The following is a 17,395-nucleotide window of genomic DNA, read 5'->3' as shown; positions in this document are numbered from 1 at the left end:
TCTTCCAGTGCGAAGGCTGTGAATCTGCCTGTCGATAACACTCTAGTATGTACCTCTGCCACAAGCCCACCTTAGGACCAGTCATCTGTCAAACACCCCGTATTAAATAGAAGGTCTTGAACCAGCAGACATCTGAGCATAGGCTCTAACACGACGACTGAGAACAAAGGCAAACAAGCCAAACAAAGAAAATCAGGAACAAGGCAGGGAAGAGGGGACAATTAAACATACGTGTATGTATGTATGTATGTATGTGTATATGTATGTATGCGTGTGTATAAATTAAATCTTAAAAGATGAGATAATGCACCCATTAAACAGAGATCAGTTAAAAAAGTTAATTTCAGTGAAAATTAAAACTGAAATAGAAATTAAAATCTTAGTAGAAAAAAGATGAACAAACAAAAATTATTGATACCATATATAAGCATACATGTTCTGTTTATTTAGAAAGTGTCTTTTTTTCCCCGGATAAGCATGCAAATGCAATTGACCTGTTTCAAGATTCTCCAAATGGAGCTCAAGAGGTATTTTAACCATGTACTGAAATTCTACTGAAAGCCCAAGAAACCATCAACTGTAAAAAAGTAGATAACAATCTATGATTTCAAGCTTCTCTACTGATTTTTAAATATAGAAAAACAATTAAACATTTGCTTAGCTATAATCATGTTTTTTATTGTGTAGTTTTAATTACGTGAGTTTGAAAAAATGATTAACAATAAAAATGAGTAAAATGGTCTTAGCTAATTTCTGCATGTCAAATATTCCTGTATTTTAACTTAAACTTCTTAACCTTAAGCTTCTCTATGACTTTATTATAATCAGTACTCAAACCCTGAAAATTTTATTTCAAAGGCAATTATTAAACCAAATGCCTACTTCATTACACAAATGACATTTATCTCTTTGACTCTTATTCCTGGAAGGTACGCAGACTTCCAAAAGGAACAATGTGCTTAAAACTAAAACTAAATATACAACTTAATTTCAGAGAATCATATAAGTGAAATTATTTGGTATTAATTAATTAGTTAGTTAAAAGAGCACTTAAAGTACAAAAACATTTTATGGAGAAATTAGTTGAAATCACATTACTCCTTTATTTTCATTTTGAATCTGTTTTTTTCTAAACTCAAGAACTCATATATGGTTAATGTGACTTAAAAATATCTACTTCCATGAATGTACATAATCATAACTGACAACCACAAGGAAAACAGCAACTTACCTTTATGTGACTTAATGTAAATGCTATTTTTTCAAGTTCATACAATGTGGGTGGGTTTGAACTAATTGAGACAGAAATTACTGAAGAGATGACTCTTTCCTCCTCTTCAGAATGATCATAACTCTGAGGTTCCAAGTTCTCAGATGATGAAAGCAAGGGACCAATACTCTTATAATATAAAAATGCAACTGCGGCATTGCCTACCAAGTGAATAAGTATATTTAGTAAAATTCTTACAAAACAAAAATGTACTGATGCTCTTAGAATAAAAATAAGAATTGAGAAGACAAAATTTTTACTGTAAGGGTGTCATAAAAATACCCAGATACTGAAATTTGGACCACAATAAATCCACTCTTACATCATCAAGCCTTATTAAGACATAATTACAGAACTCTATGAATCCAAATATAATCATGGATTATAGCATGCCCTTTGCACAATCTATTATTTAGGAGAAATATATTTCTAGAAAAATTCACATCTAAATCCTGACAACAAGAATGTAAAGTAAAAATCTTGAGTCATTATTTCCATGTTCAAATACATGAGTTGGAGAAATAGTGGGAGAAAAATTATCACAGACATTTTAGTATTAAGAAAGTTCAGAGTTGAAGGAGTTATGAGATGACATTGAAGTCAACCTCATGCCCACTGAAATGATTTCTAATTAATACTGATGATATTCAGTCTCTGGTAGGAAATTTATTGCTTTCTGAGACAACCATTTTTCCATGCCTTCCATATTCCCCAAAAGCAGTACATCAGTGCATAACCCAATACTAGAAATGCATCGTGATCAGTATTGTGTAATACTACTTTCCTTAACCAGGAAACTACATTTATATTTCCTTATCCTGGAAACTATACCTATATTAATGGAATCTCAAATTGCCTGGTAGCAGCTCACTATTATTGATATTAAATGATATTAAGTGTGTGAACCACTCTACATCTATATCTATTATATTTAAAAATACCTGTTGTCAATTATTTCTCCTCTCTTCATTGTACAGAATTATGGATTCAAAATCTAGAGCTCTACATTCAGAATCAACTTATGGTAACAGAATTTCTGGTTTCACTCAGTGCTTCTCTATGTGGCCACAGGTAAAGAGGTTAATTAACAGTTTTGAACTTTAGCTTTCCACTTACAAAATAATGGTAGTAACACTCACCCCATCTACTTACTAGGATGGGGTGGAGATCAAATTAATTAACATACAATAAAGTCTGTAAAATTTTAAAATGCTATATATATATATATATATATATATATATATATATATATCAATGCTATATTTATTAACCAGAAATATCCTACATTTGCTTTAGCACATTGGGGCAACTTAGGAAGAACTCTATGATATTCAGTTGTTCCCTCAAATTTGTGACACCAGCAAATAATTAAATAAGTATAAAATCAAAATCATTACTGCAAATGTTGATAATATCACCAAAAGCAAAGGACTGTGATAGAAAACTGGAACTTTCTATATAGTTGGATATCACCTTAATGAACAGTATTCTTTAGATATGGCTATATAAGCTAGAAGTTGCTAAAGAATATCATTATTAATATTCTATCTTTATCCAAAAAGGTACCATAAGAGACATTGCAAAGAGCCTTGCTGAAATCCAAATACATTACCTAGAGCATTACCACTAGCCTAAAAAATTTATATATATATATATATATATATATATATATATAATGCAAGTTAGTATTACATGGATAGGACTAGTGATGACAACTGGTCTAGCCTGTGCTATGGACAGACTTAGGTATGAAACAGGACCTGGAAACCTTTTAGATAAACCTGACCGGGCCCAGTTGATGAACTAGTTTACTAAATAGTGACTTCTCAGAAGGTCCTATAGGAGATGGTCCATAATCAAATGAAGTACCAAAAAGAGAAGACGGGCTTCCAAAATCTGTTGACCACCACTACCCTTTCTAAAGAAAAATATTTATTTTACATCATGTTTTACTTCAGACAAGGCGCTGATTAATGCCACATAGAATAGTGTGTATGTGTGTGTCAAAATCTCTTTTGACCTGCTCTCTGAACACTGCTCCAGCATTTGTCCAATTCTTATTCTGGGCTTTATTGATATTATATAATATTATTTTATTTTACAGATTTTAAATAGTATTTGAACTGAGATGTACGTCTTCTTACACCTAATCTTGTATATACCTCATTCAAAAAAGTATTACTTATTAGATCATTTATTGCATAGCTGAGTTGTTATCCCTGCATGCAGTATTCAGTATTTTGTGATAAGAATTCTATTTTTTTAAAAAAGAACTATTTATCCTGAGCCAAACTGTTTTGTTTTAAACATCTCTGCATAAGTTCATGCTTATGTTTTCCTAAGGATATTTTAAATGTATGGTCTCAAATTTTAAAGCATTTTTCCTTGGTTGTTACGAAGGTTGTTTATCATGGGTCACTTTTCTCCAAGGTTGAATTACATTGAAAACAAGAAGTGCCTTTTAGTTTGTTTAGTTTCAAATCCAGAGACATAGTTCTCCCTTGCAATTCCTCTAATTTCTGCGAATTAGGGCCTATCAGAAGGACCAAATAATTTAAAAGTTATAGTGCATGTAGCACTATAAATAAAACTTTAAAATATTTCCCATTAATCAAGAACTCTCATCACTGCTACTTCTACCTCAAACTAGTTTATGACCTGTCGAAGACAGTGCTCTGATTCTTGGTTTTAGGTGTGATAGACTCCCATCACAGTGCCCTTTCTACTGCTCTTTTCAAACACCCATCCAAAGTGTTAATAATTACTTGTATGTTTGTTAATGGATTTATATTCACTAGCTCTTCTTCCTTATCTCTCTCTTTGTTGTTGTTGTTGTTGTTACAAACACTTTAATTACTGCAGTCCAATTATGAGTTGCATTCCAGACTACTGGGAGAATACTGGGGAGACTCCAATTATTCCTTATGCTAAATTCTAGGATCAATTTTTCCCACTTAGACTCTGAAATGAATGATAACTCCTTAGAATATAATTTTTCCCAAACTGCTTTATTGCTATATTCACTTGCGAATAACTAAGACACATCTTCTCAATGGACTGTAAACACTGCTCTATTTTGTCATCTAAATATTCACCCAATTTCACAAAAATTGAAAAACAAATATGTGCAATCTCTTTAGAAAATCTATTATCTTTTTACGATAAACATTGAATCTTTTCCTACTCATTCACAGCCTCTTCCCTTTATGCTTCTAAAATTCAGTCCATTAAAAGACTGAAAACCCACTGTGCCTCCATGGCCCTCCTTCATTTTCCTACTAATGGCACAGTGTATTTTCAAACTAAGGTATGTGTTTTATTAACAGATTTTGTCACTATGTGAATAATCACATGAGGACATTGTTGAGTGGGTTTGATCAATCTGTTAAACTTGCCTTCATTTTTAGGATTCAACCTTGGGAAAAACAAATTTTCTCACCCTGCTTTTCTGAGCATTGATATTACTGCCCCATTCAAATGTCAGAGTTTGCATGCACGACCATTAAATATATAAAAAGCTACCATACAAATAGTCAGAATCTCTTCAAATACTAATTCCATGATAATTTCAGCATCTGTAACTCTGAGACAGAGTGACAACAACTAAGCACTACATAGATTTGTCTTTGAAATTTTCATATTTAACACATTCTTTGGATTTGATTCTCAATATTAGGTATGTGCTTGATTCATTAGCATGTGGTGTAAAAGGGTAAGTAGCATGGGGTAAATGGCAGTATGGCTTAGTCATTTTTGCTTAGTTTTATGGCCACTGATTTGTTTTATGCTTTTGTTTAGAAAATGACAAGAAAAAATGGCAGGGATAATATTGGCAGATTAGAAAAAAGTCCCACATCAGTGCTTGCAAAACGTACAAATAAAGGATGTTCTTCTGAGAATGAATGTGCAGCATGCTTTGTTTTTTTTTTTTTAAACAATAAAGGGAACACATCTTTCATGGAGAAACATCTATTAATGAGAACATATGTGTGATGTTTTATATATTTTTTATTTGTATTTAAAACTACCCACACATTCATCAAGAATATATTACAATTCAGGTCTTCCCTTGATAATATTTTTTTTTACCTAAATTGAAACAATAGTAACAACAAAAACTCGACTATAAGCAGAGAGTTTTCTAAGTGCATTGCAATTAGAAAGCAAATAGTTAAATTAAAATAGTAGCTGCTTGCTTTGTCTTTAGTTAGGTGACAAGGAAAAGCTGGTCAGGGCTCATTTCTTTGTTAACTCCCTCCCTTCTAGTACTGGTTCTCCACCACCTGCTGATATGCACAGAGACAAGTCCCTTAACTTCTTAGCTCAGCTCTATTACCCATAAACAGAGTAAATTAGATAATTAAGTGGCCTGCTAGCACTAGAATTCTCTGATTCTATATTTTTAAAATCACTTACAGTTTAGACGAACAGTTTACCACACAGAGACTAAGAAATGACAAGTGGTAGAGAGGTTCCAAACCTAAACAATAACTTCCTGTCTTTTTAAATACTATCTCTATTTTTTCTCGTTCATACAATCACAAATTCAGTCTCACAATGAGGAATACAAAGATTACTGAGGAAGAAATATTAAAAGAGCTCTATGCAAATTATAGCATCTAATGAGTGCTGCATAAGGAGCAATAAAATCATAATTCTTTTGTGCAATTTCATAAAAATCACAAAAATATTGGAGAATTAGTGGAAGATGGAGGCGAGATAAGGACAGAGTTAGCTAAAATTCTTCTAAAATATTTATATCAGAATGAGAGTCTCAAGTAAAAATATGAGAATTTTCCATATATAAACCTCAAATACTTTGTTTTATAGAAAACCATGCATATCATCATATATCCATATATATAATTAAATCCATGATAAATATTTATTGCAAATCCATTGAAATATTGTATATAAGATATTATCAAAGTCCTACCATCTGAATCATAGGCAGTGCTTCTCTTTGGAAATATCTTTATAGAATCTCCATCCATGTTCATGTGGGGATGAATATGTTTCAAATGATGTGAATCAAAAAAGAAAACTTTGAGAGCTGAAACAAAACCATAGAAAAAATAAATTCTCTGAAATTGGTTTAATCAATGTTTTTTTTTTCATTAGAGAGAATTTCACCCATCATTATTGTATTTCAACTCCTTATGGTAGTTTGAATGAACATATTCTAAACATATTTGGACATCATAATTTATATCATAAAAATCTGACTTATGATTTAATTTTGTGATTTCACCACATCACTCAGTTTAATTTAATCTTTAATTAAATAAAAGATAAAATATATATGTACTTGAGGGAGCTATAAATCATAATTACAAAGCAACGACACAAACTATAACATCTTAGAGGATGCTATCCACAATATTATTTACTATATAGGGAGTGATTGAATTAAATTCTTGATGCAGCAACAACATCAAGAAATGTAGGACTCATATATAGTCACAATTCCAGCCACATTAATTTTGGGTAGGTTGTGAAACTTGATGAGATAATGATTTTTGTACATCTGCTGTTGCATAGCAGGATATCATCCAGCAAATGTAATAAAGACATATGCAATGACTATTTCAGAAAATGTACCCTGTTTCCTCAGCTCTTCATAGGCATACTCAATTTGGCTCCAGATTCTGAGTGTTTTAAATATGAGATCACATGAAGCAGAAAACATTCTAAATTATGTTGATTGCTTCATATTATCAAAAGGCAAAGGAATGCTAAAGAGAAATTTAAATACACTATAACCAAAGGATCTGTATATAACTATCATTGGTCAAGATAGATTCCAACAAGTCATGAGATGATTGACTCAAAATGGCAAAGGAGTCATGTACTCTCAGCATTTCAGTGCTGAATACTTCAGGAATAGGAAGAAGGGGAGATGTTAGGAAGGAGGAAACATTAATGTATTTACCCCTTTTACTTTATTCATATCACTCAGCTAATATGCATCACCATTTACTTCTACATTGAGAAAACAACTACCAATTTAATCAAGATTAGCCTTAATATTTTCTTCCCTTTTGAGAATGGCTTGTTTGGGAAACTCTACTGCTTTGAAATTGACCTTTGTTTCTTACCTACATCACTTGAGTTAGTATCTAATTGAGTGGTCTTTTGGAGGTTCTGAGATATCCTTAACGTGGCTTCTTCAGCAGTGTGCATCAGTTTCGTAAGATGAGTTCTCCTACTATTCACAGATAACTTGTCCCAAACGATAAATGTGTCTTTTTGGACAAAATTATTCACAGTTTTTACAAATTCCTGTTGGGAAAAAAGTGTGTTTTTGAAAAATGTTGGAATCTTATGCTAATTACAGATGTAAGAAAAATTTTAAAGCTCAGTTATATTGAGTTAAAGCTTAACATACTTACAGTAAGAGTTGAATTAGATAGTGTGTCTTTGGTTGTATAGGTGGTGCTATTTATGTTATCGAATAACGGGGACGATACAGCTAATATTTCTATATATGTAATTATATCCGTTGGTGAAAGATCTTTCACGGAACTTCTATAGACTTCTTGCAGCAAAGCCACAGGTTCTCTTATGGGTCTAATCTGAACAAAAATGATTAAAAATAAAGAAAACAAAACAATTTAGAGTATTATGAGATTTTTTTCAAGAATAAAACTTATAAATTAAATTTATTCTGAGATTGGATTTCTTATCCATTCATTATTAATAAGTTATCAGACTAAATAAAACCAAAACATACAGTACTGAAACCTGCCATTCTTTGCAAGGTTAGCAAGTAACTTAAAAAGCACAGACTTTACTTCAGAAAAGAAACAGAGCATGTTTGAATTGATAAATTTTAATTTACCTTCTAAAAGAACTTTATGTCCTTCAATACAGAGAGATGACATCCTAACCAAAGAACTTAATAATTTAACTTTTTAGTATGTTTAAATATTGATTTCCTAAATAATAAATTAAAACAATAATTTGAATTAGAGTTTAATCTATAAGAATAAATTCTTTACAATTTGATAAAATGGAAATTTGATTTAGCTGATTATTTGAATAATTATGTTGGGATTCATACTTTCAATCACACAATGATAATTTTATGATTGTCCTACTTTATTTAATCTGTGAAATAGTCACTTTAAATAAAAAACCTATTTGCATCCAACTATGTCTCCTTAGAATGTGGGAAGAGACTGGAGTCAAAGTACATTTTTTACTATTTATGCATCAACTCTCTTTCCATGTTGAAAATAATTTCCCATTATACCAAATAATAAAAAGTAACATAAGTTAAGTAGGTACAAGTCTTCTTCCATACTTTAAAGGTTTTCAAATTAATCCTATTATTGATGCAAACAAAACACTTAAATACCTGTAAGAAAATAGTTTTAATTCTGCATGAAGTTCAACTGTTAGTTTTAAAATGTGGTGCTGAAAGAATTTTAACTTAAACCAAAATGTTAAAATAAAATAAATTTAATTCAACTAGTTTACTTACTTTTGTTAAAGTTTTATTAATATTTGTGGCAATACAGGCATCATCTAAATGACAGTCTGCATTTAAATTTTCTGTAGAAAAAGAAAAATATTACCTAGTCAGGTATTTGAAATATTTTTTCCTAAGCTGATCATATTAATGCCAATAATTTTGATCACTTATTCAAACAAACATTAAAAACACATTCTTTAACACTTGGATTTCCTTTCCATTTTTAGAATTCATAATATATTATGGTTAGTAGGAGAACGTAAATTTAAGGGACAGTTTGTTAACTACATTATATGTGGTCTACATCCTCCACAAAATAAAACAATATGTCTTCTCTTAATTTATTTTATAGAAGATACAGGAATACTGGCTCATTTCTTGTTATATGTAAGTCCTTTATACTTCACAAATCTGTAGCACACATTTTATATAGCTCTTCAAAAATAAATAAAGTTTAATAATATAATTTACCTTGACAGTATGTGCCATCATTAGGTTTGAACTGTACTTTTCCTGTGGATGTCTGATAACCTTCCTGACAGGAGCAGTTATACCCGCCATCCGTGTTTTCACACACCGCATGATCACCACAAGTAATTGATTCGCTGCACTCATCTATATCTGTAAATATTTGAAAATTACATTTTTTATTTAGTGCTCACAGATTTGCTACCTTGTTAATGACAGTATTACATATGGTTAGTGATTTCATATCATATTTCCTAAGAAAGCCAGGAAAAGCCTATCATTTGGAAAATGGCACAGCAAACTTAATTACACATACTTTTTAAACTCTGATATGGCCAATCCATTTAGACAGAGTATGGAAAATGTTTTTCATGAGCTAAACAATTTAATTGTTTTCTGAAACACATGATTCATCAACAGTCATTAATTTGTTTGACTGAAGATGTGATATTTAGTAAAAACTCAACTTTTAAAAGATACTTAGAATGTCTTTATTTTCTAGCATTAAACTGATTATAACTCATATTTAGAGTAATCTGGGGGAAATAAAACTGTGACCCACTTTCTTTGCAAAGCTTTATTTTTGCATAGAAATTAACCTGAAAGCTAAGATATAGTAAATGTGTGAATCAGCACTCAAAATTTTACAAGTTATTACTTCTGCTCGAGTGATAATTTACTATGGCTCTTAATACTCAGCCATTATAGATAAAGTAACAAATTATACAAAACTAAGTTTTAGATTTTCAGTAGCAATTTATCAAAGCAACAATAAAGGTGTCTGGTTTTAAGCTCACATAATATATTCTTAATTTAAAATTTTACAGACTATGTGAACTATGCCTTTAAATTATAAACCATATAAATACTATAACAGTATTGGGAATGATTTGAGGGAAATGAGGAATCCAGATCATTACCTTAAATTAATGTAAAGGTTCTTATGTTTCAAACCCAACTTCTGACATCTTAAATGAACTCTGTTAGATGAATGAATAAACCTGTAATCTTAAGTTTAGTTTGATTTTTTTAACTAATAGAGCAGCACAATACCATTTACTGTATAAAAAACAAAAAGGGAGAGGGAAAGCAATCAAATTCCAATTTAAATGTCATCTACCTAATAACCTTAAACACAACTGCTCTTAATTTCTCATTAAACAATTACAATGAAGACACAGAAAAACATTAGAACTCACACACAGAAAGTGGGACTGACAGTGAATCTCTGGCCAGATGCATAAAGAAATTCCCCCGTAATTAGGAAATTTAGTACTAGATTTAAAAGTCAGCAACACAGGCCTGAAACAAAATTAGAAGACCCCTTATTATTCCACCAACTCTATAGATTCAAGATCTGTCCTACCAAGAAATCTCCTTTGAAGAAATAAGGTAGCTGCACTATCACTCACAACCCTCCTCTTATGTTCATGCTTATTCTGAAACTACCATTTCACAAGAAGAAATGGATAGGGAAAAAAAGAAGCAGTCGAGCAGTGGCTGGTTGACTCTTGCATATGTAGAACCATTGCAGAAAGCATTCTAGGCAGGGCTAAAGAACAAAAAGGCCCAGGTTGTAGTGTAGAATAGAATTTGATTTTTCATGAAATCCAGAAAATGAGAAAAAATATATAATGGAAAACACAGACTAGATTCTTTTGGAATGGTGCTGTAGAAGTAACCCTAAAGGTGTGAAAAGATCCATGAAGTATCATAAATTGAACAACTTAGTTCATGGGTAAGAAACCTATCTCATATTCTTTGGATATATGCAACTGTTATAGTTTTATATGCTTTTCATGGTTAATAGGAAATTAGATGTTCATTTCTCTCAATTTTGAAATTATTTAAATGTACACATTCTTGGGAAATTTATTCCAAAACAACTTGTGAGCAACATAAAAGTCTTGGTTCTACAAACTCAATTTCCCATCTTATCACTTGCATTTTGGACTCCGGTGTACACAATCTTAGCACGCTTAACTATGTTTCAGCTTTTGCCTGTGCCTCCCCCACACCTTTTTGTGCTATGTTGGGGTCTCTGCTATAGTTTAAACCTCCCATTATCTCTCACTCAGTGAGTTGGTATCCCAACACATCAGCCTGGACCAAGTAGAATATTTCAGCTTCTGAATTCACCAAGTGACAATATGGTAATCTGTAAAAACAGTAAGGATTCTATCCTGGGAGCCTAGTATTCAAGATTAAGATTATTTAACCTTTTATACCCTAACTCCACAATTGCTAAAATAATATCTTATTTAAAACCTTAATCATCCCATCAAAATAATGTTTTCAAACTTTTGTCTGATTTATACTTTTGTTTCCATAAATTTTTATTAAAATCTAGAAGTGAAGGTTATTGAATTTGATATTCTTCTCAGTTTGGGTCTCAGCAGCAGAATTTATAGGGTTTAATCCAGTAATGAAGGGTATGAATACCCCAACTGACTGTGTGTGCCCCAAGTGTCTGTCTGCCTCAGTGTATGATTCTATGCCCCTATGCAACCTAGTAATATCAAAAGAATCATGAAACCTTGAAAGTATCCATCCCCAAATGAAGTGAAACTGGCAGGGCCAAAATGAATGTGATTCCGTTTTGCAGCAAGATTCACATTAACTTCTCTTGCAGTCTCTTTCAGGGCCTGATTGGCTTGAGTCTAACAAATCTACTCTGTGTCCTCCTTTCCATAGAAAAAGGTATACTTGATTTTCTTGTCAAAAGACCTTAATTCAAATCTTGAATCTAAAACTCATTAGCCATGTGACCTTGGGTAATGGACTTAAAATATCTTCTCAATTCAAAGGATATATATATATATATATATATATATATTTTAATGAGGAAATGTATATGAAGGTGTCTGGAATGGTGCCTAGGATATAGTAGATACCTGATATTTTAATTGGATCAGTGACTCTATTCATATTGCATGTTTTCTTAGTAGTAGGAGTCCCTTGAATAAGTAGTTTTGGAGAAAACAGATTGATAATAAGTGTCTCATTAGGTTGCCATGTCTTGGTAATTCCCATTGATGTAAAAGCGAAAAGGAATCCTCACCCCATTTTAATGAAAACTAAATCGCTACTATATAATTATTTCAGTCAGACATACCATATTTAAAAATGACCCAGTTTTCCCACTACCAGCCTATCAATGGACTTCAGATAATGACTCTATATCACTAAATGAGAATACCGTTTAACAATTTTAATTCACTTGATGCTTTTTCATTAAAAAGGTTGTGTTTGCTATTCATGCTACAATTAGTGAAGCCAGCATTTTATCATAATCTTTCAAAACATGACCATACGATTGTTAGAATTCTTATAATTACTGTCGGTAACTGAGCTTTCTAATGTTGTTTAACTCACAGATTACAAAGAAAAGATAAAATGTTCGATTACTGGAAATAATTTCCAAAGACAAAATTCAATGTTAATATTATTCAAAAGCCAGGAAAAAGATCAGAAATTATCCTACAGTACCCAAGGCAAGTAGGCCATAAAATATTACAGGTATTAAAAATTGCCCCAAAGTTCATGGTAAAAGTGAAGGAATTCTTGGGTTCTGCTCATTTGGCCTTGAGGAAGTCACTTTACCATTAGATACCTCAGTTTTCCCATTTGTGGAATGGTGGTATGGATCTAGGTCTGATAGGAGCTGAGTATCTGACATTCTGTTTTACTGTAATTCCAAGAGGAAGAAAAATACACATGGTGTTAAATCTCATTCATAGCCTTCTGCAGCAAAATTACCTGCAGAAAAATTATCTGTAGAAGATAGTTTATGAATGTGCACTAAGGGTAAAGGATTTTGCTTGGGTCATGTATTGCCCCAATTAATAAGTTTTCATTTTCTATTTATAGAGGTTCTTAATGAACCTAATTATCAGACACATCAAATTTTAGGATCAGCTTAAATTTCAGATTAGAAGCAATATACTAGAAGATGATATACTAATATAGAAAGGGAATAGACTTCTGGTTCTCTGTTAAACTCCCTGAGGATTATCATAGTGCACACAAAAATTACTACAGGATTGGAAAAAAAAAAAGAAAGAAAGAAATGGTTGCACTGCTTATAAAAAAGCTTAATCCTTAAGGACAACAACAAAAATTGGTGAGAAATAACACTTTTCCAGAGAATGAGTTTTCACAGGATAATCCATCAAACAAAACAGGCAGAAACTGAAGGATTCAATATTGGCTATCGAGGTATTGTTTTTACTGACGCTAAACAGGGAATTAGCAAAGACTCAGGGTCATTCCACAGTAAATCAATAAGGGGAAAAAATCTTAAATTGCAAATATACTACACCCCCAAAGAAACGTTGGCATGCAATCATCTTTTGTGTATATGCTTTCTGGGTATCTGTGATTTGGGTTTTTCTAATGCAAGAATTCTCTGGTTATAAGGAACACAAACGTACAGAAATACAGCCTTTGCGAATTGAGGGGTATTAAAAGTAAACATGATCAGATGCAAAGACAGATGTCTTCTAGAGACAAGAGGCATTAGGGAATGGAGAGCACAGTCAAAATTGTATTAAATGACAGTGATTAAGATGTTACAAGTTAGATTTCTTCACGAACTTGAACACTTTTATTTATGCTTATATAGACACATGATCAGAACTTCATGGTAAAGGTACAATATCCACATTGATGCCATCCTAAGAATACTAGCAACAAGCATATAGGCTGGAGAAGAAAAAATAATGAGGCACCATAGGCTTTCAGGGCAGAATTTCATAGGTTCCTATTTCCCTGTATATATTATAATGCAATATTCCAATAAAAGTTCCTGCAAACATTAAAGTTACAATTATAATTTAACAAGAGTAGCAATATTTTCTCACATTCTAAATCTTTAATACCCTTACAAAGATTGATCTACTACATATGCATGATTCATATCAATGTGAGAGATTTAAATAATCCAGTTGTGAATCCTGGGTGCACAAGATTGGATGATTTCTTTGATATGAATATTTCACTGATGATTTTTCTTTAAATATATCTCCTTACTTACCATCTGTTAATAATATGGTCAGACTTTTCCTTAGTTTACCAGTAAGAATCCTAGCAAATTAATCAAAGGCTGTAGTGTGATATAGATTAACTTTGATATATCTCCTTTATCTGTATCTTTAATCTATCTCTATTATCCATCTATCTATCATTATCTGTCTATCAATCATTATCTATCTATCTAATCTTATCATCTATCCTATCTGGTAGTAGCAGCTATTATTTCTTGCATATGTTGCATGTTGAGTCCTGAGTGGTGTCTCATCTCTGTCTCTGGCTATTTGATTAAACTCTCAGGGCTTCAGTCTACTACTTTTGCAGAATATTATCAATCATGATTAATTATACCAACTGTTGGTAAATTCAACAATATTTTAGAAACTACGATTAAGATGATTTCTAATTTATTTTGAAAGGCAAAGTCTTTGCCTCTATAGAATTTGCCTCTGAAAATTGCTTATCTTTTGAAGTGTCTTAAACAATCTTTTTTTCACAGACTACAATCCAAATTCTATAGGATCTGATAAATCAAATGCATGACCAAATTACAATAGAAAGCAATTTTCTAAGTTTGTAGGGTCTCTCTTCAGATCCAGTATGACATTTCACTTAATTTAATTGAAATTATTATGACTACTGAGGGCATTTTAGTGAACCTGAGATAATTTTCCAAATAAGACTTTGGTGTTCAGAAAAATCTTAATGCTTAGCTTAAGTATGACTAACTTTCAGTTAGGCAGTAAAAAAGTACTAAGAAAATCCTTTCAAAAGTAGAGAGTTTCTGAATACTTTCCAAGAAAATATAGGGTCCATCTCAGAGTGCAAATTTATAAAAAGCATCAATAGATTGTGATATAAATAGTAATTTTCTTGAGTTACATATTACTTTTGGAGTGTTAATCTTTATCATTTTGTTTTGCACCACGTTAGGTCTCCTAGCTCCTTAAAATAGTTTTTTGGTTTTCTGTTTTGTTTTTGTGTTTTTGGTAAACTATTTGATTTTCTTAAAAAATTTTTTCTTATATCATTGGATAAATATGCCATGGTAACTGATAGTACAACATTGGAGAAATGAAGGAATTAGTGGAGTTTCTGAAAATGTTTAATAATTAATTATGGCATAATCAGGCACTCTTTCTGGTTCCAATATTATTTAATTTCTGGAAATAAAGGGCAATAAAATAAAGGTACACATTGTATGTTAGAAAATTGGACTTACCTACACAGATGGTTCCATCATTAGTTATAAACCTGTCTTGGTTACTGCTGGATCTAAAACCAGGTGCACACATACAGTAGTAACTTCCTTCTGTGTTGGTGCAGTTAGCATTCTCACCACAGGGCTGGGTTGAATTTTCACACTCATTATCATCTATGAGTAGATAATTCAAAACATTATTTTTATACAATCTGAGATGAGTTTAAAATACATTCCAAAGTATTTGAAAATTTTGATTGAAAAATAATTTAAGGTAATGTGATGTATATTTCTAAGAAAACCTAATACTAAAGAATTCACATTTGACACTTGCTCTATTTTGTTTATAATATGAAAACTTCTTTGTATTTGAAAATTAAAATAGAACTCTTATTTTGAAAGCACTAATACAGCTATTGATCTATAATGGAATATTTCCCAAAATTTCATATTAATCTATCTATAATAATGCCAATAAAAGTATTTCATTGGTGAATTTATAATACTTTTATAATTAGTCAAAAGTATACTATAAGTTTAAAATGAAAAATGAGAGATTACAAGTATGATGTGCTCTTATCGGGCACCATTTACTTTCATCAATTTCTCCCTAGAAGAATTTTGCATTACTAGGTTGGCAATCATTATTTATTTTGTATTATTCATTATTGTATGTATTCACAGCTATACATATTTTATTGTGCCACAGAAGAGTACACAATACAAAACAAAAGAATTATATTATGGTTTTACCCTCACATTCTTACAGTACAGTTTATCAGAAAAGTTATAGATATATATTATTTTAAAACATAAGAAAACAGGTTCATGTTATCTGTTAAATAAATGGAAGAGAAAATAACTGTTTCTCAGAGGTGACCATGATGGACTGGAGGAGATGTTTAAAAAATAAGGCTCTTGTTATTTAAATAGAAATCTGATCCTGTTACAACCCAGCTTAAGATCCTCTAACAGCTATCTGCCTTTAGCACGTGATATAGGGCCCTTCATAAAGTAATGAGATTTATTCCTTCTCTACAAATTGAGCCTCCAAAGTCGAAACCAGTTTAATTCACCCACGCTTACATGCATATGATAATAAAGATATTTGTAAAGAATCTATAACTTATGATCTAAAAATGCTCAGAGATTCCATTAGTATGGCTAGAACTATCCATAGTAAATACAAGACAAGACCCAAAATAAGTTTCCCAGGATTAAGTTTTTAAAAATCCAATAATTTATGTTCCTCGTTATAATTCTTCAGAAGAATAATGAAAAAAGAAAAATAAAATTCACTTGTAATCTATCACACAAAGATGACCACTCATCCTTTGAGGTACCTCCATTCTAATGATAATTCAGATCATGCACTTTTATATATGGCTTTATGCAATACCGTTATATTAACGTTTTTCATAAGAATTATCCCATATCATTAAAATTTATCTAAAACATCAGTGCAATAGAGTTATTTCATTTCATAATGTAGACAGAGTACAATTTATTTCACAACAGATCTCTGGAAACAGCCTCCTGATATTTAAAGCCTGGCTTGACTGTTTAGTGTTCCATGAGGTGCAAAACATGACAAAGGCAAAGACTTATTACTAAGAGGATTTCCTTAAATTCAGATCTATCTCTTCTGAGATTAGCTGGATCCTGTGTTAGAATCACGTTCCTAACCTGTTCCACAAAGGAGGCCAGGCAGCACACCCTATCTCTACAGTTTCCACACTACCATTTCAATTGGTTGAAAAAATAAACAGTTCAAGAGGAAAAAAAAAAAACAGCCAGTCCATGAGAAGCAAGAGGATTTTCTCTAATGTCTATGGCAGAGATAGCCCAGACCTCATGTTGTGGCACCAGCCCCTTCCTATCCTACCATAGGCAGCACCTTGGCAGGTCTGAGCTCTAATCTCTTAGTCCCATTGAAAATTTTAATTCT

General features: G+C 31.6%; 1 protein-coding gene across 1 annotated transcript in view; it reads right to left on the bottom strand.

The window, feature by feature from the left end:
* ADGRL4 (adhesion G protein-coupled receptor L4) overlaps window positions 1-17,395 on the bottom strand; it is a 114,254-nt gene that overhangs the window by 38,478 nt on the left and 58,381 nt on the right. Inside the window, exons 3-9 of the mRNA XM_037826825.1 lie at window positions 15,469-15,621; window positions 9,219-9,368; window positions 8,757-8,827; window positions 7,663-7,845; window positions 7,369-7,552; window positions 6,207-6,323; window positions 1,232-1,431 (exon numbers count right to left, since the gene is read on the bottom strand). Of these exons, the coding sequence (XP_037682753.1) occupies window positions 1,232-1,431; window positions 6,207-6,323; window positions 7,369-7,552; window positions 7,663-7,845; window positions 8,757-8,827; window positions 9,219-9,368; window positions 15,469-15,621 (1,058 nt within the window). The remainder of the gene's footprint in view (window positions 1-1,231; window positions 1,432-6,206; window positions 6,324-7,368; window positions 7,553-7,662; window positions 7,846-8,756; window positions 8,828-9,218; window positions 9,369-15,468; window positions 15,622-17,395) is intronic.

The sequence above is a fragment of the Choloepus didactylus genome, chromosome 2 (assembly GCF_015220235.1).
Source record: "Choloepus didactylus isolate mChoDid1 chromosome 2, mChoDid1.pri, whole genome shotgun sequence".
Lineage (NCBI taxonomy): Eukaryota > Metazoa > Chordata > Mammalia > Pilosa > Megalonychidae > Choloepus > Choloepus didactylus.
Note: the sequence above shows the minus strand (reverse complement) of the source record. Positions and strands in the feature narration are given on the sequence as shown.